Source organism: Gopherus flavomarginatus, chromosome 1 (genome assembly GCF_025201925.1).
Source record: "Gopherus flavomarginatus isolate rGopFla2 chromosome 1, rGopFla2.mat.asm, whole genome shotgun sequence".
NCBI lineage: Eukaryota > Metazoa > Chordata > Testudines > Testudinidae > Gopherus > Gopherus flavomarginatus.
In genome coordinates this window covers 6,642,051-6,664,469 of record NC_066617.1, presented here as the reverse complement: position 1 = coordinate 6,664,469, position 22,419 = coordinate 6,642,051, and the positions used below count along the sequence as shown (strand labels likewise).

Here is a 22,419-nt window from a genome sequence, read left to right as displayed (position 1 = left end):
TGTCCTGAGATACTTGATGAGTCCCTTTTTTTGTCTATTCTCTCTCTCATCCTTTTCACATTTCCTCTTTCTCCCCACTCACCCTCAACTGCCCCACTACCCCTGTTCTCTCACTTAAAGGAAGGGCACACACTGCTCTGCTTGGTGAGGGGGGTGACCACCTCTGGTTGCTCTCTGTGGGCCTGGGACATGTTCTATCTCGCAGCTGAACTGCGTGTTAGGAGAACAGAGACACAGCTTGGGCCTGTGAGCCACTTCCTTAGCCTGTATTCACGAGCTGCTACTGTGGCCAGCTGGATTGGGAGGTACCCACCACAGGAGTCGGGGGCAAGGAGAAGAGAGGTAGGGTTAAAAATACCATAGAGCAAATTAGCAATAGGGAGTCAGAGTGAATCCAGGAATATGCCTCTTTCACCACCTTCACTGCTCTCCTCTGCCCTTTGCACCCCTTGGACTAAGCTGGGGATCAATCCTCCAGGATGGCAACAAAGAGGCAGACGGATGGTTGCCATGGGGAACTGGGGGACATGCAGCCAAGATATGGAACTGGGGGGGAAGAGCTATCCCATATGATTTGGGCACAAACTTTTAACCATGGCATGGAACCAGGGAAGTTTATGACCTAGCTGTTCTTTCTGTCACACAAGAAGGAGGCTCAAAACATAACAACCCACTCCCAAACCCCGACTGCCCTGAAGGGTTAGTGACAATACAACACACACCCTCTGTTTCTGCTCCTCTGTACGGACGTCACTGCGAACGTTTGCCCATGGAATATCCTCAGGCCACCAAATAGGTTTGCAGCTTTCCTTCCCCCAGCCCGGCTTCCCACGGCCTGTTGAGTACTTCAGCATTTCGGGGATGAATGCTCGCAGCTGCGCCTGAAACCAACAGCACAAGAGGGTTACAACTGGAAATCCCAGTTTCTTTGGGTGGGTGGGGAGGTTTAAGGTTAGTTTTATAAATCACTAGATTCTGTTTCCACCTGGAAATGATCAGACAAACTACCCACTGGAACTGCCCTGAGCACACCTGAAAGCATAAGATGAATCCCTCTGCACCTCACCCCCAGTTGAAAAACAGCTCAGTGTTAGGTCGTGAGATAGTGACAAACGTATGTCAGCCAATTAGAATAATAAAAGCAAAACATGCCCTATATTACTGCAACGTTAAGGTTCAAAACTACAGTGATGAGAACCAGCCAGCCCAATTAAAATCAGTGAGGAAATGCCGAGCTAATGCTCTAACAGCAACCTGAATGTAGCTGCTCTGCATATCTTGTATGGTATGCATTGCACAGGGATGTCACAAAGACAGCAGGGATTCAACAAGCTCTGCTATCAAATACCACCCACAGGAGAAGTCACAGCAGGAACAGGAGGCATTCCCCCATTGCTAGAACTGTTGGACAGCTCTGTGTAAGGTGGTCTTTTTTTCATGCTCCATCTGAAAAACAATCATCTCTGAATGATTTTCCATAAGAAAAACGTCTTTTGTCAAAGAAACAGAGGAGGAGATGTGTCAGGCTGACTTTGAGAACATTATGGGCAAGTATAAAGAGAGGGATGATATTTCAGCTGAGACAAAAGCACTACTCTCACAAGAAAATATTTTGAGAGAGATTTGCAGACCAGATAACACCACAAAGACACATTAACAAGAACATGACTTACTACTAGCAGCATCATGAATTCCGCACACCTAGCAGTATGTTTTTAGATCATGTACATTATTATTATTTTTTATATTACCGCCGTAGGACCTGGAGCCCATTGTGCTGGGTGTTGTACAAACACAGAACAAAAAGATGGTCCCTGTCCCAGAGAGTTTGCAATTTAAGCAATGCTGATCACTGTGACACCCAAGTGTCAGATGTTTCTCAGAGAAATAGTCTAATTTAAGACAAGAACATTCTCTCCCCCTCCCCCCACGCACACACGCCTCCTCCCACAACCTTCAGTGACTCTGGTGGCAAACCATTCGAACTTCGCTCTCACGATTGCCACCAGAATTCCTGGATGCAACTAGTCTGATCCTGCAGCACCAGCCCCAAGAGCCTGCAGTACTAGGAAGCTCAGGGAAGAGGAATCATTTGCTGCTGGCTACAGCCATAAGACTTCCAACTAGCAACATAGACGTTGTTTACCCCACTAGACAACTATCAAGTATTTCCAATTCTCTGTCACAAGAGCATGGGCCTCTTCCAAATGCACTGCTGCCCACATGACATCACACACACCAGCCTATGTATTAGGCACCTCAGCATCAGGGTGGCCTGGACAGACAGCCTCTCCAATTCCAACTCTACTGCACATCACCTTGGAAGGATCTGAAGTAGAAGGGAAGGAGGGGGGTCATAGACTACCCATGGGGACAACACATCTTGAAGAACTCCAGTCACCATAAAGAAAGTAACATTCCTTTTTTCTTTGAGTGCTTGCCCCACAAGTATTCACCATGAGTGACTCACAGAAAGTGCTCATGGGGCAGGAAGGAGCAAGGGACCCATGCTGCACCATGGATCCCAGGACCACTGTGCCAAGGGATGCATCTGCTGAAGAAGCTTGGACGTAGTGCCTGGTAAAGATGAGCAAAGAGACCCATTGTCACACTCTACAGGTGTGTACCAGAGGCATGCCGTGGAGAGAAGCTACAGAGGTAGCGTGTTCTCTAGTTGAATGTGTCCTCACACCCTGAAGAGTTTCCATCAGTTCATAACATAGCAGAATGCACCCTGAAATCCATTTTGCTCATTGAAGGAGATGAATTGTCTCTAGGATTTTTGAAAGGGCTTCATCCTCTGCAGGTAGAAAGCCAAAGCTCTGTGAACATCCAGAGAATGAAGTGTCCTGTCCTCCTTGGTGACATGAGATTTTGGGTAGAATACCGGTAGAGGGATAGGCAGATTAAGGTGGAATTCAGAGGGAACTTTTGGGATGTACCCTTAGGGACATTTTATCCTTATGGAATACTGTGTAGGGAGGGCCTACATAAGAGCCACAAGCTTCGCTACTCTCCTAGTGGAAGTGATTGCCATTAGAAAGGCTACTTTCATGGATCAATGGAGAAGGGTGCAGGAGGCCAAGGATTAAAGGGGCGGATTCATAAATACTGACAGCACCAAATTAATTAGGAGTTGGCACCAATACTGGAGGAAAGGTTCTGACAAGACCTCTCAGAAATTTCATGTTTGTAGGATGCGTGAATATTCAGCAGTTGCCTATGAGAGGATGTAAAGAGTTGGCTGTTGTGTGTGTACCTGGCAGCAATCTAATGGACAAAACCGAACACTTTAGGAAGAGATGTCCAAAATGAAAGGCATGGGAGGTTTCTGGTGGCGTTAGCACCAGATGGAGAATCTCTTTCATTTGGCAGCACAGAATTTTCATGCGGAAGCCTTTCTGCTGTTGCTGAGGATGGACTGGACTTCCTTGGAGCATGACCTTTCTCATTGCCCATCCAAATACCAGGTTGTGAGGTGGAGAGAGGCTGAGCTGGGACAGATGGTTTTGCTTTTGTCTCAAGTCAGAAGGTTTGGCAACTATTTTAAGTGGATACATGGGTATGTGGACATCTGGAGGATTCTGATGAACCAAAACTGTCTCACACACCCAGGAGCCAATACAATCCACTGCCCATTTGTCTTGCTTGACCTTGTTCAGGACCTTTAGTTAGAGTGGGATGGATGGAAAGTATACCTTAATGGCATTGACCACGGAACGAGAAATGCGTCTCCTCTGGAATTGTGCCTTTGAGCAGCAAGGGAGTCACAGGCTGGACAATTCTCGTTTACCTGGGATACAAAGAGGTCCACACATAGGGAGTCCCGCTGCTGGAAGATGTTCTGTACCACTGAGTTTTGCTGTTCCCATTCATGGTATCTGTGGAAGTGACTACTGAGGCGGTTTACTAAGGTGTTCATTATTCTGGGAAGGTGCACTGTTGAAAGGGAGATATGATGTCAGATACTCCAATTCTGGAGCTTGACTTCCTTTATGTAAAGAGGGGCGGATCCTGCTCCTCCCTGCTTCTTTATGTAGAACACTATCATCATGATGTCCAACATGACTGGAACGTGATGGAAATGTATGAACGGCAGACACCTTCTGGAAGTCGAAGTTCAAGCAGATTGTCACTTGGTAGTCCGGGTGTATTCTCCAACCCAGTAACGAAGGGTCCATGAGTAGCTTCTTTGTGGGCTGAAGGGGAATGAAGGGAACCCCTACACACAGACATCTTGTCTTCTCACCAGGCAAGAGAAGACAGAAAGCTCTGAGGGAACGTGACATGCTTGTCTGTTCGGAACTTATGCACGCCTGAAGGCGATGACTATTCAGCCTGTGAAGGATGTTACATAGGTGCAGGCAGACATGTGGCCTAGGAGAACCAGAAAGGAGGGAGCTGTTAGCTGGGGGCTCAGTTGGAGCTGAGCAATGAGGTCTCTGTTCTGAGGTAAGTAAGCTTTGACTGAAGTTGAGTCCATAGTCGCTCCAATATATTCTATAATCTGCCTTGGAGTTAAAGTGGACTTTTCTGGGCTCACTTGAAGCCCTAAGGATTTTAAAGACTGAGTACGAGCATACTGTCAATTAAACTCGCAAAGATAGCCATCCCATGAGCAACCAGTTGTCAAGGTAGGTAGATGTTGGGTTGCCCTAGCAATGCAGGTCCATCACTACCACTGAGAGCATCTTTGTGAATATTCTCAGGGCTGCTAAGAGACCAAAACAAAGGACTCTGTACTGGTATTGCTCTAGGCCCACCATCAAGGTTAGAAACCTCCTGTGAGCCAGGTGAACACCTACTGAAAACAGGCATCCTTTCAAATCAAGAACTGCAAACCAGTCACTTTTGTTGAGGGATGGGATTACAGAAGCCAAGACGGTCATCTTGAATCCCCAACAACTGATAGAGACATTGAGTTGCCCGAGATCCAGGATGGGTCTCCATCCACCCTTTGGGAACGAGGAAGTATCTCAAACAGAAACCCTTCCCCCTGTGATAAGGCACAGGCTCTCCAGCTTGAGCTGAAGAAGAGAGTCTCTACCTTCTGTCTGAGAAGCCTCTTGTGAGAGGTGTCCCTGAAGAGGAATGGGAGAGGGGTTGGTGTAGGAATGGAAAGGAATTCTATTGTGCAGATGATCTTCCAGACCTAAATTTCTGAAGTAATATGTTGCTGGGTTGGGAAGGAATAGAACAAGTGGTCACCAAAGTGAATGGGAGGGTGTCTGGCTGCATGGAGACTGGTTGGCGGCTCTCAAATGTCTTGTCAAAATGGCTTCTTGGCATGGGATTGTGGGTGAGGAACCGATGGCACGGCTTGCTGCCTGCTGTGCTGTAATCTCTGGAGTCTCCTGGGTGGCTCATAAACCCGTGGCTGGAAGAAGGGTGGGGGAGCAGGATGTTGTCTGTAAGGAGGTGGCTTAGAGTACTTCCGCTGTGGGGCTGGGGTGTACATCCCCAAGGAATGGAGGATATCCCAGGATTCTTTAATTCTTTAAAATTTGCCAATTTTTTCCCCCGAACAAAAGATTACCCTCAAAGGGGAGGTCATAGTTTGGGCTTCCTCAGGAAACCTCAAGTAGCGAAGCAAAGAAGCCTGCCTCATGACTACCAAAGTCACCCTGGGGCGTGAAGTGCCGTCAGCTGCATCAAGTGACACCTGGAGGTACGACCAAGCTATGAGCTTCTCCTCTTCCAGAATAGCCTAAAACTGAGGCCTGAGCGCTGAAGGAAGTTTGCTGGCAAACGCAGACAGCTTACTATAACTAATAAAGTCATATTTCCAGATCAGAGCCTGGTAATTTGCTATTCAGTATTGTAGGCTGGTGGAGAAACTCTTGCCCCTAGGAGATCCAGTTTTTTAGTATCTTTATCAGACGGGGTAGAAGGAGGCTGGTGCAGTCTGTTGCACTCAGTAACAGTTTGTACTACTAGAGAATTTGGTATGGGATGGGAAAACAAACACTCTTCTTCGTTAGGTGGGACAACATATCTTTTCTTCATCCTTTTTGGAGTTGTGGCATAAGTGGCTGGAGCATGTCAAACAGTCCTAGCCAATTCTAATATGACCTTGTTGATGAGAAGTGCCATCTTGCCAGGGTCTGTAGTCTAGAGGATATCCAGAAACTTATAAGTAGGGTCCCAGACTTCCTTCAGCGAGATCTGTAAAGCCTCCACAATCCTCCTCAGGAGGTCCTGGAGCTGTTTATAATCCTCAGGCAGCAAAGGTGAAGCTGGCACCACCACCTCCTTGGGAGACAAGAAAGAGCCACCGGTGGAAGGGAGGGTTCTTGCTGGTTGGGCTGTTCCTGATCCTTACCATGCTCCAGGGGCTGATACTTTTCCCCACGAGGTGATTTCTGTTGGCACTCTTGCTCCCACCTCCTGGAGCCAGGGGGTCTAAAGTAAGGGTCCCAAGAATCCCAACAGGGACATGGTGTGGGGTCATATCGGTATGGAAGTGGTCCCAATGGGGGAGGGTGTCACTCGTCCCAGGGATGATGATATGTCTTGCGGAGATGACAGAGTACAAATGAGGCTCTGGAACCCCTATCAGGGCTAATGGTGCATCTCTGGACTGTCAAAATGACCGGTGCATCAATCCTGCCAGAGAAATATGAGTAATTGGAGTTTATGGGCGAAGCCGACAGAACTGCCTGTCTAGTGGTGCCACTGCAGGTGGATGGCATGCATGAGTGGTGCACGGTCAGTGCTGGCAGCTTCATACCACAATGGAAGGGACCAGTGAGTAGGTCCAGCAGAAGAGCTTCTATGCATAGATGGAGCCAACAGCAGAGTCTTGGGATGGAAAGTAGGTGTTGGTACCATTAAGTTCCTTCTCTGCTTGTGGTATGGAGTCACTGGTGCAGAAAGTGACCACCCTCTCCTCTCCTTCACTGATGATGGAGCTGGACCTGCCTCTCACTAAGGAAGTAGTCAGTGGGCATGCCTGACTCCCGGTACAGCTGATATGAGCACACACACCCCAGGAGATGCAGATACACCTGTACCGGGGCACTGAGTCTTGCCTGACTTAGAGGGGGTAGGGTAGGCAGATCTGTTCTTAGAGGGGTTAGATGGAGACTTCTCCCGCTTCTCATGAGGGTGCTTTCCTTTACCCTCTTCCCATCCATGCCTGCTAAAGTCTTTAGATCTGGACTTTTACAATCTGGGAAGTGCTGGGTCCGGAAAAGTGCTAGTGGATGGATCTTGACAAAGTACACGGGGGTCAGAAGCCCCTGGGTCGAGCTGTGGCCTCATGGAAAGCTCCAGACATGCCTCCTAAGCCAAAATTCTTGAGCTTGTCATGGACAAGGTGGGAAGGAACGACAAATTTCACACTCAGATGGAATATGAGATTCTCCAAGGCAATACAGGCAGAAGGAGTGGGGATCACTGACCAGGAAGACCCAAGGATAGGACACGTAGGATTTAAAGCCCAGGATTTGGGGCGTATTGGGTACCCCAAATGGTGCAGTTGAGCAAGAAGGAGGAACACCTCCTAACCCAAACCTTAATCTAACTAGCTACACTGCTAAACTAACGACACTAAAATAAAACGATTTACAATAATCCCCGAATAGACGGCGGGAAGGTCAGCCAAGCTGCAGGCACTGTGGAATTCCATCTCAGACCACCGGTGGTAGAATGGAACTGGAGAGGTGGTCGGTCCATGACACCCTGTATGCGCTTAGTTTGGAGCACGACGCTGTGCAGGCGCAGAACAACAGACATCGCTAATGAAGAATCTTCTGGTCTCAGGCACACGTGCGCCCACAGCGAATATCCCTCTAGACCAGCACTCGAAGAAGTGCCCTCCCCATAGATTCTGCATAAAGCCCAGGGCAACACATACCATCCGCATTTCTATAGCTACTTTCATCTCAAGGTGACGATCGCCAAGGTAGAAAAGGGGAAAGTGAGGCCCAGAGAGGTTAAATGATTTGTGCAAGGTCATGTGGGGAGTCGGTAGCAGACATACCCAGGTCTCCTCCCCACCCCCGCCCCTGGCTCTGCCCTCTAGAACGCTGCTTGCTGTGTGGCCTAACTTTTCTGTGCCACAGCTTCCCCACTGATAAAACAGGGACAATGTCCACGCTGTGAAGTGCTCTGAGATGCTTGGGCAAGAAGCATTATAGAAATGCTAATTATTAAAAAATCATGAGCGTGAATGGAATTTCGTTGTCAAAAGTGCCTTCCCAGAACTCCACGCTGCAAGCTGTGCTCCTTGTTACCAGATGGATTAATTACTGATCCTCAGGAGTTCAGAGACTCAAGCTACTCAAGGCACTTGTTAAGGAGGGTTCGCCTCTAATCCGCCAGGGAAACAATCAACAGCAGCGGCACGGCATTATAACCTGCTCAAGCACGAAGGCCTCTCTAATTGGCATCACAAGAAGACCTGCCCCCCTCATCCCACCTGCTCACAAAAAGCCTAAAATGGGCTACAGTTCTGAGATGCAGAGCCCCATATCGCCTAAGTGTGCGGCATCTGGGAGGCAATGAGCACAGTATGTTGAACTCGGAGCCCTCCCACCCTCACAACCCCACCACCCCATACAAAAAGGGGAAACTCTGGCAAATCATTTATAAAAATAAAGATTCATTCCGATCTCCTCAGTCCTTCAGCTTGGAAAAGAGCTTGCGTGAGCTACAATGCAAGGTCTATACACGATATTGTTAGAAACGTTTATTGGGTGCCCTTAGAAGACCCCAGGTGCTTTAGCTAAGGAAAAACAGTAAGATGAACCCTTAAAGATAATGAGTTAATCCTGATCTTAACTATCCTCAGCCTCCAAAAAACCAAGATGCACCCAACTGCAGAGACACAGAAACACTAGAAGCAACAGGGCAAAGTGCAAGATGCATCTAATAACAGCCAGGCCTGAACTCTGACAGCCTGCTAAGAGAAGCAGCTTCCAGAACAGAGCACCTTCTGTGAAGAACAGCCTTCCAAGGGCCCCCAGAAATTCCCCCTCGGGAGAACACCAGCCATCTGCAACAGCTGCAACGGGGCATAGGCGGATTAAGCCAAGTCTAGACAATTCGTATTCTTGAATCCTACCTAAATGATGAAGCAGGTGATTGCAGATGAAGCAGTAACCAGAGTAGAACACTGGGGTTCTGTGATCATGTGTCCATCCTTCCTAACAGATGAGAAAGCTGCATTCTGCAGCAGTGGATTTTAGAATGAATGATCAAATAATATTTTATGTGCAGCAGCAGATTAAAAAATGGGACATCGGCCACGGTAGGTAGCAACAAATTCACCATCATGAATTGCCTTTTTACAAAGCTCATTTTGCCCTCTGGAACCCCTTTCCAGGCCCCACCACTGCTGGCCCTTCAGACAGGCCAGACTGGGAGAAAAGTTGGGCCAAATTTAATCGTTTGTTGAAGCTAAAATGAGAGACAGGGCCTGATCTCACAGATCTCAATGGGAGCTGAAGGTACCTGGCACCGGACAGGATGAAACCCTTAATGCCTGGTAAATGCAGCAGGCTAGCACCCCCCACCACCGAAGGGAAATCTCCATCTAATAATATTGTTCCAACCCAAAGACAGAGGTACATTGGGAACACTAGGAGCACTCAAAGCAGAGAAACTCATGGAATATTGTACAATAGGTCAGAGCTGAGGAGCAGAGATTGGGGACAGGAGAGTAGGCAGAACATGGCAGAACACACCATACAGAAGAGGCTCAACCAGATCCGCTGATTAACTGACCTCACCCATTCACCCATTCTTTAATCTTGCATTTTACTTTTACATGAGCCTTTACTCTAACTCTTACTCCCCCTCACACACCTTGGTTAGGTGAAAAATAGAAACGTATAAAGAAATCAGAATTGTTAATTCATTTGCTGAGCTCTTGCACAGCCTGAAGAGTGGTGCACCCTCTAGTCAGGACAGCATACAGTACCACTGTCCCTTAAAGCCCACTACTGTACATCCCATTCCACCTGTAGCAGCACTCAAGGTTTAGAAGTCCTCTGAATGCTGCATATAGCAACTTCATTGCATCAGGATGCTGCAAACCAGGTACAAGAACAAACCCTGAGCCTCCAGTGATAGGATGCTTTCTGAATGCTGGCATGCACGGTTACAGGTGTGCTGCAACCCTCCTCCATCGTATACTCACCATGACTGACTAACTTTAGTTTCCCCAAAATAACTGTTCAGTGCCTAATGGTAAATTGGTTTGGTGCCTAGATGCTGACCCACATCAGTGAAACAAACACCTTTTAATTTCCTTTTTAAGGGGAACTGGGGTAGGGTGGAGTCATCTTTGCATCCAAGTCAAATGCAGACGTTGAAACAAAGAAAGAAAGGTCAGGTTAAGGGACAAATTTTGCATTCAGGAAGGTGTAAGCAACATGCAGCAACTTCACTGAGATTTATATATGCAGAGCAGAGTGCAGAATATGACTCCGTGTTCACGCACTGCGTTCAGATAAAGACATGGATAAGCTACCAGCCACCAAGCTCATGACTGGGCTGTTCTGAAGTCCTTCGTCAAAATGCCCATTGACTACAATGGGAGATTCCCCTGAGTAAGGGCTTCAGAAACAGACCCCGCTGCATACCTTTTTCACACGCAGCACAGGTGGGCAGTGCTCTCCATCTGCAAATCCATGGAAACACCTTTACTCAACCTACGGAAGGCTTTATTTCCCCCAAGACCTCCAAAGAAACAGGGCAATTAAAAGGAGGAGAATTATTTTCATCTCCTTTTCAGGGAGCTAAACCTAACGCTTCTAACACCTGTCCAATGAGACCTGCAGCTGTTCAAAGCCAAAGCCTCATTTTTCCATTCCTAGTGACGTGCCTCTTAATTGAGATGCCCAATATTTTTAAATTTTTCTGCTTTCCTCCAGGATCTGCAATCTCCAGTCACAAACAAGAACTGAAAAAGGCTAGATTCTCCTGTTAGCTGATGAAGGCAAACATCAGGGATAGAATATATTGAGCCATATAAAAATGATCAGCCGTGAACTGAAAAGCTTTATATCTGCTCAGCTGGGCATTCTGGTGATCAAGATTTCTGCTACAACATTTGATGGCATCACTAGCCATGCAAGATGCTTCATTCTCTGCACTGATTTAGGGCTAGTAGTATCTTCCGCTCTCCCAAGTGAGATGCGGAGCCCTGAACGTGGGTCACTGCAGAACTGCCGTGCTTTAAAATTGACCTATTTATAACTCTTAAAGTGCCATTGGGGTCAGAAAAGTGACTCTGAAAACATGGCACCATTCTAGCCAACATCACTGCTCCCTGCAGTGTCCAAGTGCTACCTCCGGTTTTCCTGAAGTGTTTACTTCTCTCAGCCCTGCAGGGCCTGTACAGCTATAAGCTAGGGAGACTCCCTCATTAACAAAACGGTCAGCTGTGATCCAAATGGAGCATCTTTTGTAACTTTAACAGGCAGAAAGACCACAGGTGGATTTTCAGATCCCATGGAGAGTTTGTAGCCCTGGCAATACTTAATAATACTTTGTCCTCGTGTGGCCCTCTCCCATCCAAGGCTCTCAAAGTATTTTATAAATGTTTATGACAGTGATGAGCACCTGGCAGCCCACCAGATCATTTTATTTAGCCTGCCACAGCCCAGCTCAGGGCAGGTGATCCAGAGGAAGGGGGCAGGGCATCATGGGGGGAGGGTTTCACCTGCACAGTTTTAAGAACCAGTGAGACAGAGCAAGGAGTCAGGACAGTACCACAGGATAGGAGCTGCTGCGGAGAGATGACTGCAGGGTGGGCTTGCTCTCCAACCCTTCCCACCCTGGCCTCACCCCCCCCACCCCCCACCATTGTGTCACATGCCCAAAGCAGGGCCTGACACTCCCCCTGAATTACCCATTAGCCTGCCAAAGAGTTTTAGTGGATTGTGTGGCCCTCTACTTCCTTTAAGTTGCCCATTCCTGGTTTATGAAGTCATCCTCATTTTACAGAGGGGAAAGCAGAGACAAGAGCTTTGATGTGACCACCTGTCCACAGACAGATGATCTGGGCACTACCCACAACAAACAGAGAATGGTATTGATTACCTAGCCCTGCCGAGAGTGCTGGGGCCTGAATAAGATGACCTCTCAAGGTCCCTTTCAGGCTGGCACTTCTACGAGTCTATGGGGATGAGGGTACAAGTGCAAGAGCTACATCTGTCTACAGTTTGGGAGAAATTCAACACCATTGCAATAAAGTTGTTTAAACAAAAAGTATCATTTCTGCAAGAAAGGTATTCCTAATCAGGCAGTTACTTAAGCTTGATGGGTACACGAAATCTCAAAATAAGATGCCTTCTAAGTTACTTTACTGTTGCATCAACAGTTTGCATACTTATTGCCAGAGAATGCTGCTCCAATAGATAATGCCAGAGTACAAGTGCTCCACCACTAATAGAAAGAGGAGGGGCAGAGAGATTATGGAAGGTTAGAAGCAGAGTGCACTGGAGCAGCCAGCAATCCCCTCTGGATATGTACTCCTCATTATTCATATTGCAATAGCAGTGAGTGCCTACTGAACCCTGTTTAGGATCTAGGCCCCCTTGTGCAGGGTGTTAGCAAGAGCTAACTATCTGATTCAGGGCCGCCCAGGGGGCAGGGGAGGGCGCAAGTGTGGCAATCTGACCCGGGCCCCGCAGGAGCCCCCATGAGAGTTTTTCAGGGCCTCTGAAGCGGGGTCCTTCACTTGCTCTCGGGGCCCCGGAAAACTCTTGCGGGGCCCGGGCCCCTGGAGCATCTTCCACAACAATTTGGCGGCAGGGGTCCTTCCCCTCCGGGACCCACCACCGAAGTGCACCGAAGACCCACGGCGGCGGGTTCTGGGGCAGAAGGACCACCCTGCCGCAGTGCCGGGTCTTCAGCAGCAATTCGGCGGCAGGGGCCCCTCGCCACCGAAGATCCCACGCCCCCTGAATCCTCTGGGTGGCCCTGATCTGATTTAGGAAACCATCAACTGTGCTAACAGATCAGTCAAAGGAGCTTTTGAAGAAGGACTCAAGGTGCCACCTTCCTCTTAGCAGTGAATAAGTCCTGGGCCAGAAGAGTAAGCACAAAGAACCAGAAATCAAAGTCACATCTCACACATGGCAACCCAGAGCAGTCAACGCCCCACAGCCACCTTCCTAGGCCAGATTTGTGCGCAGAATAATTGTTTCAAAACCACAGAATTTTCTTAACAGCTGATGGCCAAGGCCACTTCACACCTAGAGGAAACAGAACTGCTTATATTTTAGATTTAACGCAAGAAGTTTTTTTAAAATAAAACGTACAGATTAAAGAGATGAGTTTGTCTAACCATGTTTGGAGAGCTGGGGGTAAAACAAACAACTCTTGATGTTGAAGTGTTGCTCTCATTTCCAACACTAGCATAAAAATTAAATACTTTCCGTGTAGAAAATCCATGTGAGGGGTTTACTAGAATGAAAGTTAAGACATTTTTATATTGTTTCAATGATGAAATGCAACACTAACAGCCATCGAGTTGACTGGACAAAAATTCTTCTTTTTAATAGCAGCTATTTTTATAATAGCTTCTCTTAATTAATTAGCCTCTTACAGTTGGTATGGGTACTTCCATCTTTTCATGTTCTCTGTATGTATAAATATCTTCTTACTGTATGTTCCAGTCTATGCATCCGATGAAGTGGGCTGTAGCCCACGAAAGCTTATGCTCAAATAAATTTGTTAGTCTCTAAGGTGCCACAAGGACTCCTGTTCTTTTTGCTATTTTTATATATCTGCCTACATCCTGCAGCAAAAAGAGGGGAAGCTTCTTGAAATTTCTACCACACTGCAATAGCTGCAAATCCTGCATTTCCTCCAGTCAATCTCAGAAGCCAACCTCATCTCTCTCTAATCTCCCTTCCCTCTGGTCCACTAGCACCAATTTCTTCTCTGTCCCTTCCTCACAATGTCACCACTGTTGAGATGAAAACCCTCCTCTTCACTGCTCCAACCACTCTCTGCGTCAATAACTCTTCTCCCGAAGCACCTTGACCTTCTGCTGACCTACCATGCTATAAACTCATATCTAACTTGCTGACCACCCTCACCCCAGGTCTCACTCAGCCTTGTTCCTCTCTGAGTTTCTGCCTCCCAGTGCAGAGCTGGGTCTGGGCATTTGTGATTTGTTTTGATAGATCTGCCTGGATGAGCATGTACAGAGCCTTTTACTTAGCTCCTTTACACAGTGTTCCTCGCATCCTTCCCTCCTCTCCTGTCTCTGCCACCACCAGGGAAGAGAGGAGATTTACATACAAGACTATTGATCCTTCTCCACTCAAGGGACGTTTCCTTCAGAACCCCCTCCCCTTTCCTCCCAGAGATGGGGCCACCAATGCAACATTGCTCAGACGAGGACTGGGTCGTGAGAGGATGAGGAGTCCTCCCACCCCTAAGGCAGATGACTCACTGTAACCACCAGGTATTAGCAGCTCGCCCCTGTCCCTGAGGTGGGAGGGTGGGGTTTGCCCTGGAGCATAACTATCGGTGGGTTTCCTTCTGCTTCCACCCACAGCATCAGCGAGGAAGGGAGAGAGGAGAAAAACCAAGGCACAAGGGGGAGAAACTAAAAAGGGTTTCTACTGACAAGTAATAAGCCACCTTCCCGATACCAGTGGCTATAAACCATTCCAAGGTGCAGGACTGACAGCTCTGATGGAGCACAATGACGATGATCACCATGGGGAAAGGTGGAGAAGGAGTCCCAGCAATGTGTGCTCTAGCCCTCACTAGGATTTCTACAATGTCACATGGAAAGAAGCACCAGTGATAAATATTCACATCTATTACCTGGCCCACTATGGTCCCACCAGAGAGATGGGGTTAAGTGTCCCTTAGGACGCAGGCACACACTCCACTACAAAATCAACAGGCTTTAAAACTCCGCTTCGTTTCTTCTTCCAAGTTTCCACCTTCCTTGGCTGCTTACCTGGGTCATCTTGTCCACAGAGACAGGAATTCCGTCGATGGTTAGGGGTGGCAGCTCGGAGTTAACCTCTTGTGGAGCAGGTGCATGCTCCGCTAGTGCTGACTCCAGGTCTTCCAGGATCATGCTCTTGTACTTGCGCACCTGTGGGGAATCATTAGGCTCAGGTAAACAAGGTAAAGAGCAACAAGAGAGGCAAGGGTGCTAGGTAACCGGAGGAGGGGCTGTTCACTCTTCCCCAAGACACTGCAGAACTGAGTGAGCAAACAATGCCACAGCTGGTAGGTAAAAATACCCACTGGCCCCAAAGGGCTGCATGGAAGAGAAATGATGAAACTCCAAGTAACACCGCCAAGAAGGAGCATTAGAATGCTTGTAATAAAAGTTTGGAAACAACGGTGCTGTTGGAAACAGAATGATCCCCTCTGTGACGCAATAGGGAGCGGGGCGGATTGACCTGGGAATGTCGCCCAGTTTTACTGGGACTGTCTGCACTGGGGATGGGAGATCAGGGGGTGACTTTATTTGAGGGACGATACCTGAGCCTGTAACCTGAGCCAGAAGGGGGGTGGGGCCAGGTGACACCTTTGCCCCGGAAAATGGACAAGGGCTGGAGGAGGAGCTGGGGGGAGGGGAGTGAGTCGGCGGGAGGGGGTTTCAGTTTGGGGTTGGCTGGGAAGACGCAGGGAACCCCAAGTCTGGGGTCTAAGCTCCTTGCCCCCCAGAGGGACCCGGTAGAGGGGTCCTGGTTGTACCTACAAGCCCTGCTTGGGACTCCGTTCCTGTCGTCTAATAAACCTGTTTTACTGACTGGCCGAGAGTCACGGTGAATGGCAGGAAGTGAGGGTGCAGGGCCCTGACTCCCCCACACTCTGTGATCCCCTCATTTCCTGCAAGGCTCAAGGAAGCTCACTCGAGGCTAGCTGGAATCACTGACAGCCGAGACAATTTTAAACCCTTTCCACTTACCAGCAGAGTCCAGTCCTTCCTGACTGTCCTGGAAATCAATGGTCTCCAACTATTCCAGGTAACTACTGGGTTGCCAGACTGAGACCTCAGCAGTACCAGCCAGCAATTCCCTTAGGCCCCACCCTCCCACTGCAGGCATCTACATGAACTGCACGTCCAGCCTCAGGTGCACCAGCACTGCTTGCCTCCTGTTGAACTGGACACACTTCTCTAACCTAGGCCACAGGGAAGCCTGAGTTGCTTCAAACCCCAGATCCGACAAGAGTAAGGTCTGGAACAGCCCAAGCTGCACTGTAAGATATAGCATGTCGCAGCAAATAGGGCAGGAGATTTGGTGATGTCTGTAGCTCAGCACAGAGGCAGAACTGCACATTTCTCTCTCAGGTTGGAGCGAAGCTGCAGGGGAGACTACTGGCTGAGAGGCTGGTGGCCAGCCCAAGCACCAGTGGCTAAAGTTTGAAGTCCCAGAACTGCTACATATACCAGTGGTTGGGAACCAAAGTTGTAAGTAACATCCCGTAAGCACAGCTAAATGAGAGCAAGGTAACAACACGCATATCTGTGGTCCCAGAAGTCCTACTAAATCCCTTCCCTCCTCCCACCATGCACCTGGCCATTCAAGACAGTACTACCATGAATAGCTGTCAGATCCTTCCAACCTTACCCCAGCCTTGCCTGAAGCTCACTGGTGCGAGCAATACAGGCTCTAAGCCTTGATCTCATTCCACAGCTCCCCAGGCAAAGTACTCCACATGGCAGACAGAACAGCACTGAATGCAGCCATCTCTAGCGTGAAGGCAGCATCCAGATGCACAATCAGCTCACAGCATAGAAATGGAGAAAGGGGAAATTTTGGTCGAGAACACTAAGCTACACTCCTCTTTTATGAGAAGTGACAGGGAACATTTAGCATCTCTAAACAGTGCAGGTGGAACCTCAGTATTAAGGCCTTATCTGAAAGCCTCGCATTCGGGAGATTAGTCACCATGCTAGGATTTGATCTTGTGGCTCCAGGCGTGTGTGTTTTTCAAACCTGAAGCTGACACCACTCACAGGCTCTTAGAAGCATTATAAGCCAAGATGAAACATGCACAGAGAGCAAACAACTCATCTTAGGTCCTTTTCCCCTTCCCAGGGAGACTTACCACATTCTCCAATGGTGCAGCACCAAACACTTTAAAAACAGGATTGGGTTTGGAGGGGGATATGCAAAGAACAATGGCCTGCTGCCCCACTCTGGTGGTATATTCATCTAGCGTGGCACGCAGCTTCCTGAAACAGGGCAAGAAAACACGGGGAGGGGGGAGAGAAAAGTAAGGGCCATTCCAGCCACTGCCCTTCAGATTACAATTCCTCCTCTCGACACTGCCCATTCCAAAAGCAGGTGTGAAAGGAAATCCTGGTGAGTAACAGTGGCCCCACAAACACCTCTTTGCTCCCACGGGCCTGCTATAGTCCCTTTTGCCAGACTATAGCTCAGTTATGGCGTTTCTACTTTTCACAAAGAAATCTGTTCAGGAAAAAGAAAAGTAAAGTGAAGTAGAGAGGAAAGAAATGAATGTTTCTCTCTCAGCAGTGAAGTTAAGGGCACAGAGGATACGTCACATCAGATCAAACCACTGGGCCCATCATGTCTGGGATCTTGTCTCCAGCACCCGATGTCAAGAAAACCTCCATGAAGCACTTGACCAATTTTGCAACATTGGAAAGAAATTAATTTTCTGACGCCTGTGGATGATCAGTTAACAAAGAGGGTGGAACAACGTACTGTCATCCACTGACTACTAACAATACAGAATCTATAGGCAGAGGACTTTGAAATGTTTTACAGACAAAGAATCCCACAACAATGCTGAATGATTTACTGGTACTTCAATCCTGTACAAAACCATAACTCAAGTGTGGTAAGCAAGAAACAGAGACGCTGCAACAGCTGGCCAAAGGAAATGTGTATATTCAGCCACCTGTTACATCAATGAGTCCCTTTGGGCTGGTCCTTCTATGGGGAACCACTCATACTTACCACTTCTTTCCTTACATTAACATTTAAATGATGTGAGAGAACTGACAAGAAAATGGCAGTGACTTTGCTAGAGCGGATTGTAGAAAGTTTATATAGGAGAGGAGGAGCAGTTCTCACCATGTAAGTTGCCACTTTATGCGACATTAAGGTTATCAATGCAAATGGGCATTTCTGAGCCCTCTTCGGCAGTGTATGTACAGCTGTGACACCATATAGATGCTCCAGTGTCAGAGACATTACACCAGCTCCTTTCTGGCTAGCACACTGATTTAAACAGACAAATATTTACTATTTAACTATGCTGACAAAATGGCAAAATTCTTCTGATTGTCAAACTGACTGAATGAATGAAACTGACATGCTTTGTCAGTGTTTTACTCGAGTCATTTGTGGCAGAAAAGGGAAGAAAGGGCTGAAGCCCCTATAGATGAGGCTTTGATCAGAACATTTTTATTGAAAATACCCACTATGTGATGCATTCTGCTATGTGTCACCTCAGCTTTGCTAGAAGAGGGCGTGCAGGGACAAGTGTTAGCTCATTTCCACCTTGTGGGACTATTGGGAGGACTTATAAGCGGCCTCATTCAATAATACAATAAAAATACTGAATAAAGATGCATCCCTCACGATGGTGGTGAAAAGGTTTATACCATTCCAGAGTTGGGATACTGCAGCTCCAATGGTTCTCAAGATAATGGTTTTAACAGTAGTTAAGAATTCATACGAAAAAAAGCAAGACGGTAATTAGGATGACGTGGACTAAATTTGTGATTAGGCAAGAATAGAAATAAATAGCGAATACTATCAGAATGGTGACTCCAGTCTCTGTGGCTCACACTACCATATTAAAGCAGAGAACAGCTGCAATCTGATCCATTTTTGCAAATTAAATGCAGCCCTCAGGTTCCATGCAAATTGCCAAAGATGCCCTCAGCTGAGCAACACGTGGTCAGTCCCTGATCTCTCAACAACAAATGGGTTTTGGAAAGGCACAAACAAAAATGGACATGGCTGGTAGCTTGCAGAAGCCACAGGCAGCTGCAGCAGAGGGTCCTTACCGTAATAAACGTGTCTGCTGCCTCTTGCGGATCGATGGGTTGGACTCAAACACGTGAGGTCGCTTTCGTTTTTTACCTGTTGCCACGGCGGCAGCTGCTGCCATTCCCACCGGGCCTGGAACCAAACCACAAATGGTGAATCAGCACACAATCTATTAACTGATCAAGACAGAGAAGTGACCATTATGCCAACTGGAATAGGTTCTGAAGGGCTCTGGTAATACAAATAAATAAATAATGGGGCTTTTACCCTAATCTGGACCAATGTAACCAAAATTCTTTGCAAAACTGTCCCCAAACACTGAAATTTCTTTCCCTGCAGCTATCAGATGGGTATTTCAAGAAACTCTGTCCAGGTTGGTAGGCCTAACGTTAGGCATCAGGTGAACATTGCATATTTCATTTCACAGATGTCTCCTCCCAATTATATAATTACTATTCAGGATTGTTTGTAGTCTTCCCCCAACTACAGAAATAACCCAAGTGCTGCAGTCAGTGGGGCCACTGGACAATCAAGGTGCTAAAGGAACACTCAAAGAAGACTAGGCCATTGTGGAGAAGCTAAATGAATTCTTTGCATCTGTCTTCACTGCAAAGAATATAGAGGAGATTCCCACACCTGAGCCAATCTTCTTAGGTGACTAACCTGAGGAACTGTCCCAGATTTAAATGTCCCTGGAGGAGGTTTGGGGGGAAAACTGATAAATTAAACAGTAATAAGCAGGGATTCTAGTTTTCCATGATAGAAAAACCCCAAAATTCTCCAATAAAAAGCAAAATCCAAATCCATGTTTTCCCATAATTAAAATGAAATGCTGAACGTTCATTTCCCTAGCCACAATATATATAGGTATCAATTGAACTAGGGTGACCATACATACTATTTTGGCTGGGACAGTCCCCTTTTTAAGCCCTGTCCTGAAAGTCCCAACTTTCTTGGCAAAACTGGGCATTTGTCCTGTTTGCAAATGGGACAAATGCCCAGTTTTGCCAAAAAAAAGTGGGACATGCCCCCCCTACAGGGGCTCAGAGGAATGTTCGAGGAGGAGAAGGGGAGAGTGGAGGTAATGCCAGGTGATGGGGCTCAGGCTGTTGGCGTTGGTGGCTCGGGCCAGCCCGGCATGGTGTCCTGTTTTCAATTTGGGAAATATGATCATCCTAACTTTCAGTAAGATTTAGTTAATATATATTCTTATTTTTTTAAAAAATGTAAAGCTAAAGATTCTCTGTAAAAAATGCAAATTCCACATATTTCCGCGGCAAACAAGTCACCAGGACCAGATGATATTCACCCAAGAGTTCTGACGGAACTTAAATATGAAATTGCAGAACTACTATCTGTGGTATGTAACCAATGGCTTAAATCAACCTCTGTACCAGATGACTGGAGGATAGCTACTGTAATGCCAATTTTTTTAAAAGGCTCCATACGTGACCCTGGCAATTACAGACTGGTAAGCCTAACTTCAGTACCAGGCAAATTGGTTGAAATACAGTAAAGAACAGAATTATCAGACACATCAATGAACACAATATGGTTGGGGAAGAGTCAACATAGCCTTTGTAAAGGGAAATCATGCCTCACCAATCTATTAGATTTCATTGAGGGGATCAACAAACATATGGACAATGGTGATCCAGTGGATATAGTGTACTTGGACTTTCAGAAACCCTTTTGATAGGGTCCCACACCAAAGCCTCTTAAGCATAGTAAGCAGTCATAGGATAAGAGTGAAGGCCCTTCACGGATCAAAAAACTGATGGATGAAAAAATAGGAAACAAAGGGTTAGGATAAATGGTCAGTTTTCAGAATGGAGAGAGGTAAACAGCACGGTCCCTCAAGGATCTATACTGGGACCGGTGCTGTTCAACATATTCATAAATGATCTGGAAAAAGGGCTAAACAGGCAGGTGGCAAAGTTTGCCAGCAATAGTAAAGAACTCAAAATAATTAAGTCCAAAAGCTGGTCGCAAAGAGTTACAACAGGATCTCATTCAACTTGGTGACCGGGCAACAAAATGGCAGCTGAAATTCAATGTTGACAAATGCAAAGTAATGCACATTGGAAAACATAATCCCAACTATACATAGAAAATGATGAGGATTAGCTGTTACTGATCAAGAAAGATCTGAGTCATCATGGATAGTTCTCTGAAAACATCCGCTCAATGTGCAATGGCAATCAAAAAGCTAACGGACTGTTAGGAACCATTAGGAAAAGAATATAAAAGACAGAAAATATCATAATGTCACTAAATAAATCCATGGTACACCTGCAACTTGAGTATTGTGTGCAGTTTTGGTTGCCCCATCTCACAAAAGATAAATTAGAATTGGAAAAAGTAGAGAGAAGGACAATAAAAATGACTGAGGTATGGAACAACTTCCATATGAATAGAGATTTAAAAAACAGTGACGGTTGAGCTGAGAAAAGAGATGACTAAAGGAAAATATGATAGAGGTCTCTAAAATCATGACTAGTGTGGAAAAAGTGAATAGAGAAGTGTTATTAACCCTTCACACAACACAAGAACCAGAGATCACCAATGAAATTAATAGGCAGGTTTAAAACAAACAAAATGAAGTACTTCTTCAAACAACTCAACCTGTGGAACTCATTACCAGAGGATGTTGTGAAGGCTGAAATATAATTATGTTAAAAAAAGAACTAGATAAATTCATGGAGGATAGGTCCATCAATGGCTATTAGCCAAGATAAGTCAGGGATGCAACCCCATGTTCTGGGTGTCCCTAAGTTTCTGACTGCCAGAAGCTGGGACAGGACAACAGGGGATGGATCACTCAATGATTGCCTGTTCTACTCATTCCCTCTGTGGCATCTGACACCGGCCACTGTCAGAAGACAGGATACTAAGCTAGATGGATCATTGGTCTGACTCAATAAGGATATTTTTAAGCTCTCAAGAGAATTTAAACAGAGTAAAACCTAGGAGGACCCCTACAAAAGACCCACAGTAATGAAGAACATACTCTAGCCAGGAACAATCCTGCACCGGGGCTAAGGAAGAAATGAACTGGTCAACACAAAAGGGATTTTCTATCTAACTTCTACAATTTAAATCCAGGTCATTAGCTTTCTCTGTGACTAAGGAGTGGGCTCAAGGGAGTCATGCCACATGCACCTGTATTTGGCTGCTGCAAGTACAGTAGAACCTCAGAGTTACGAACTGACTGGTCACACATCTATTTTGGAACCAAAAGTATGCAATCATGCAGCAGCACACGCACGCGTGCACACACACACACACACTCACACCCTCCCACCCAATACAGGACAATACTGTGTTAAACTACTAAAAAAATTAAGGGAACAGTTTAAAAAAATGATTTGACAAGGTAAGGAAAGTGTTTCTGTGCCTGTTTCATTTAAATTAAGATAGTTAAAAGCAGCATTTTTCTTCTGCATAGGAAAGT

At 46.7% G+C, this 22,419-nt stretch overlaps 1 protein-coding gene across 5 annotated transcripts in view; it reads right to left on the bottom strand.

Annotated features, from left to right (window-relative positions):
- Positions 1-22,419, bottom strand: part of NRF1 (nuclear respiratory factor 1) — a 126,703-nt gene that overhangs the window by 59,052 nt on the left and 45,232 nt on the right. For all 5 annotated transcript variants that reach the window (XM_050936886.1, XM_050936887.1, XM_050936888.1 and 2 more), the window contains exons 3-6: positions 18,983-19,097; positions 17,047-17,173; positions 14,936-15,076; positions 723-881 (exon numbers count right to left, since the gene is read on the bottom strand). In XM_050936886.1, the coding sequence (XP_050792843.1) occupies positions 723-881; positions 14,936-15,076; positions 17,047-17,173; positions 18,983-19,097 (542 nt within the window). The remainder of the gene's footprint in view (positions 1-722; positions 882-14,935; positions 15,077-17,046; positions 17,174-18,982; positions 19,098-22,419) is intronic.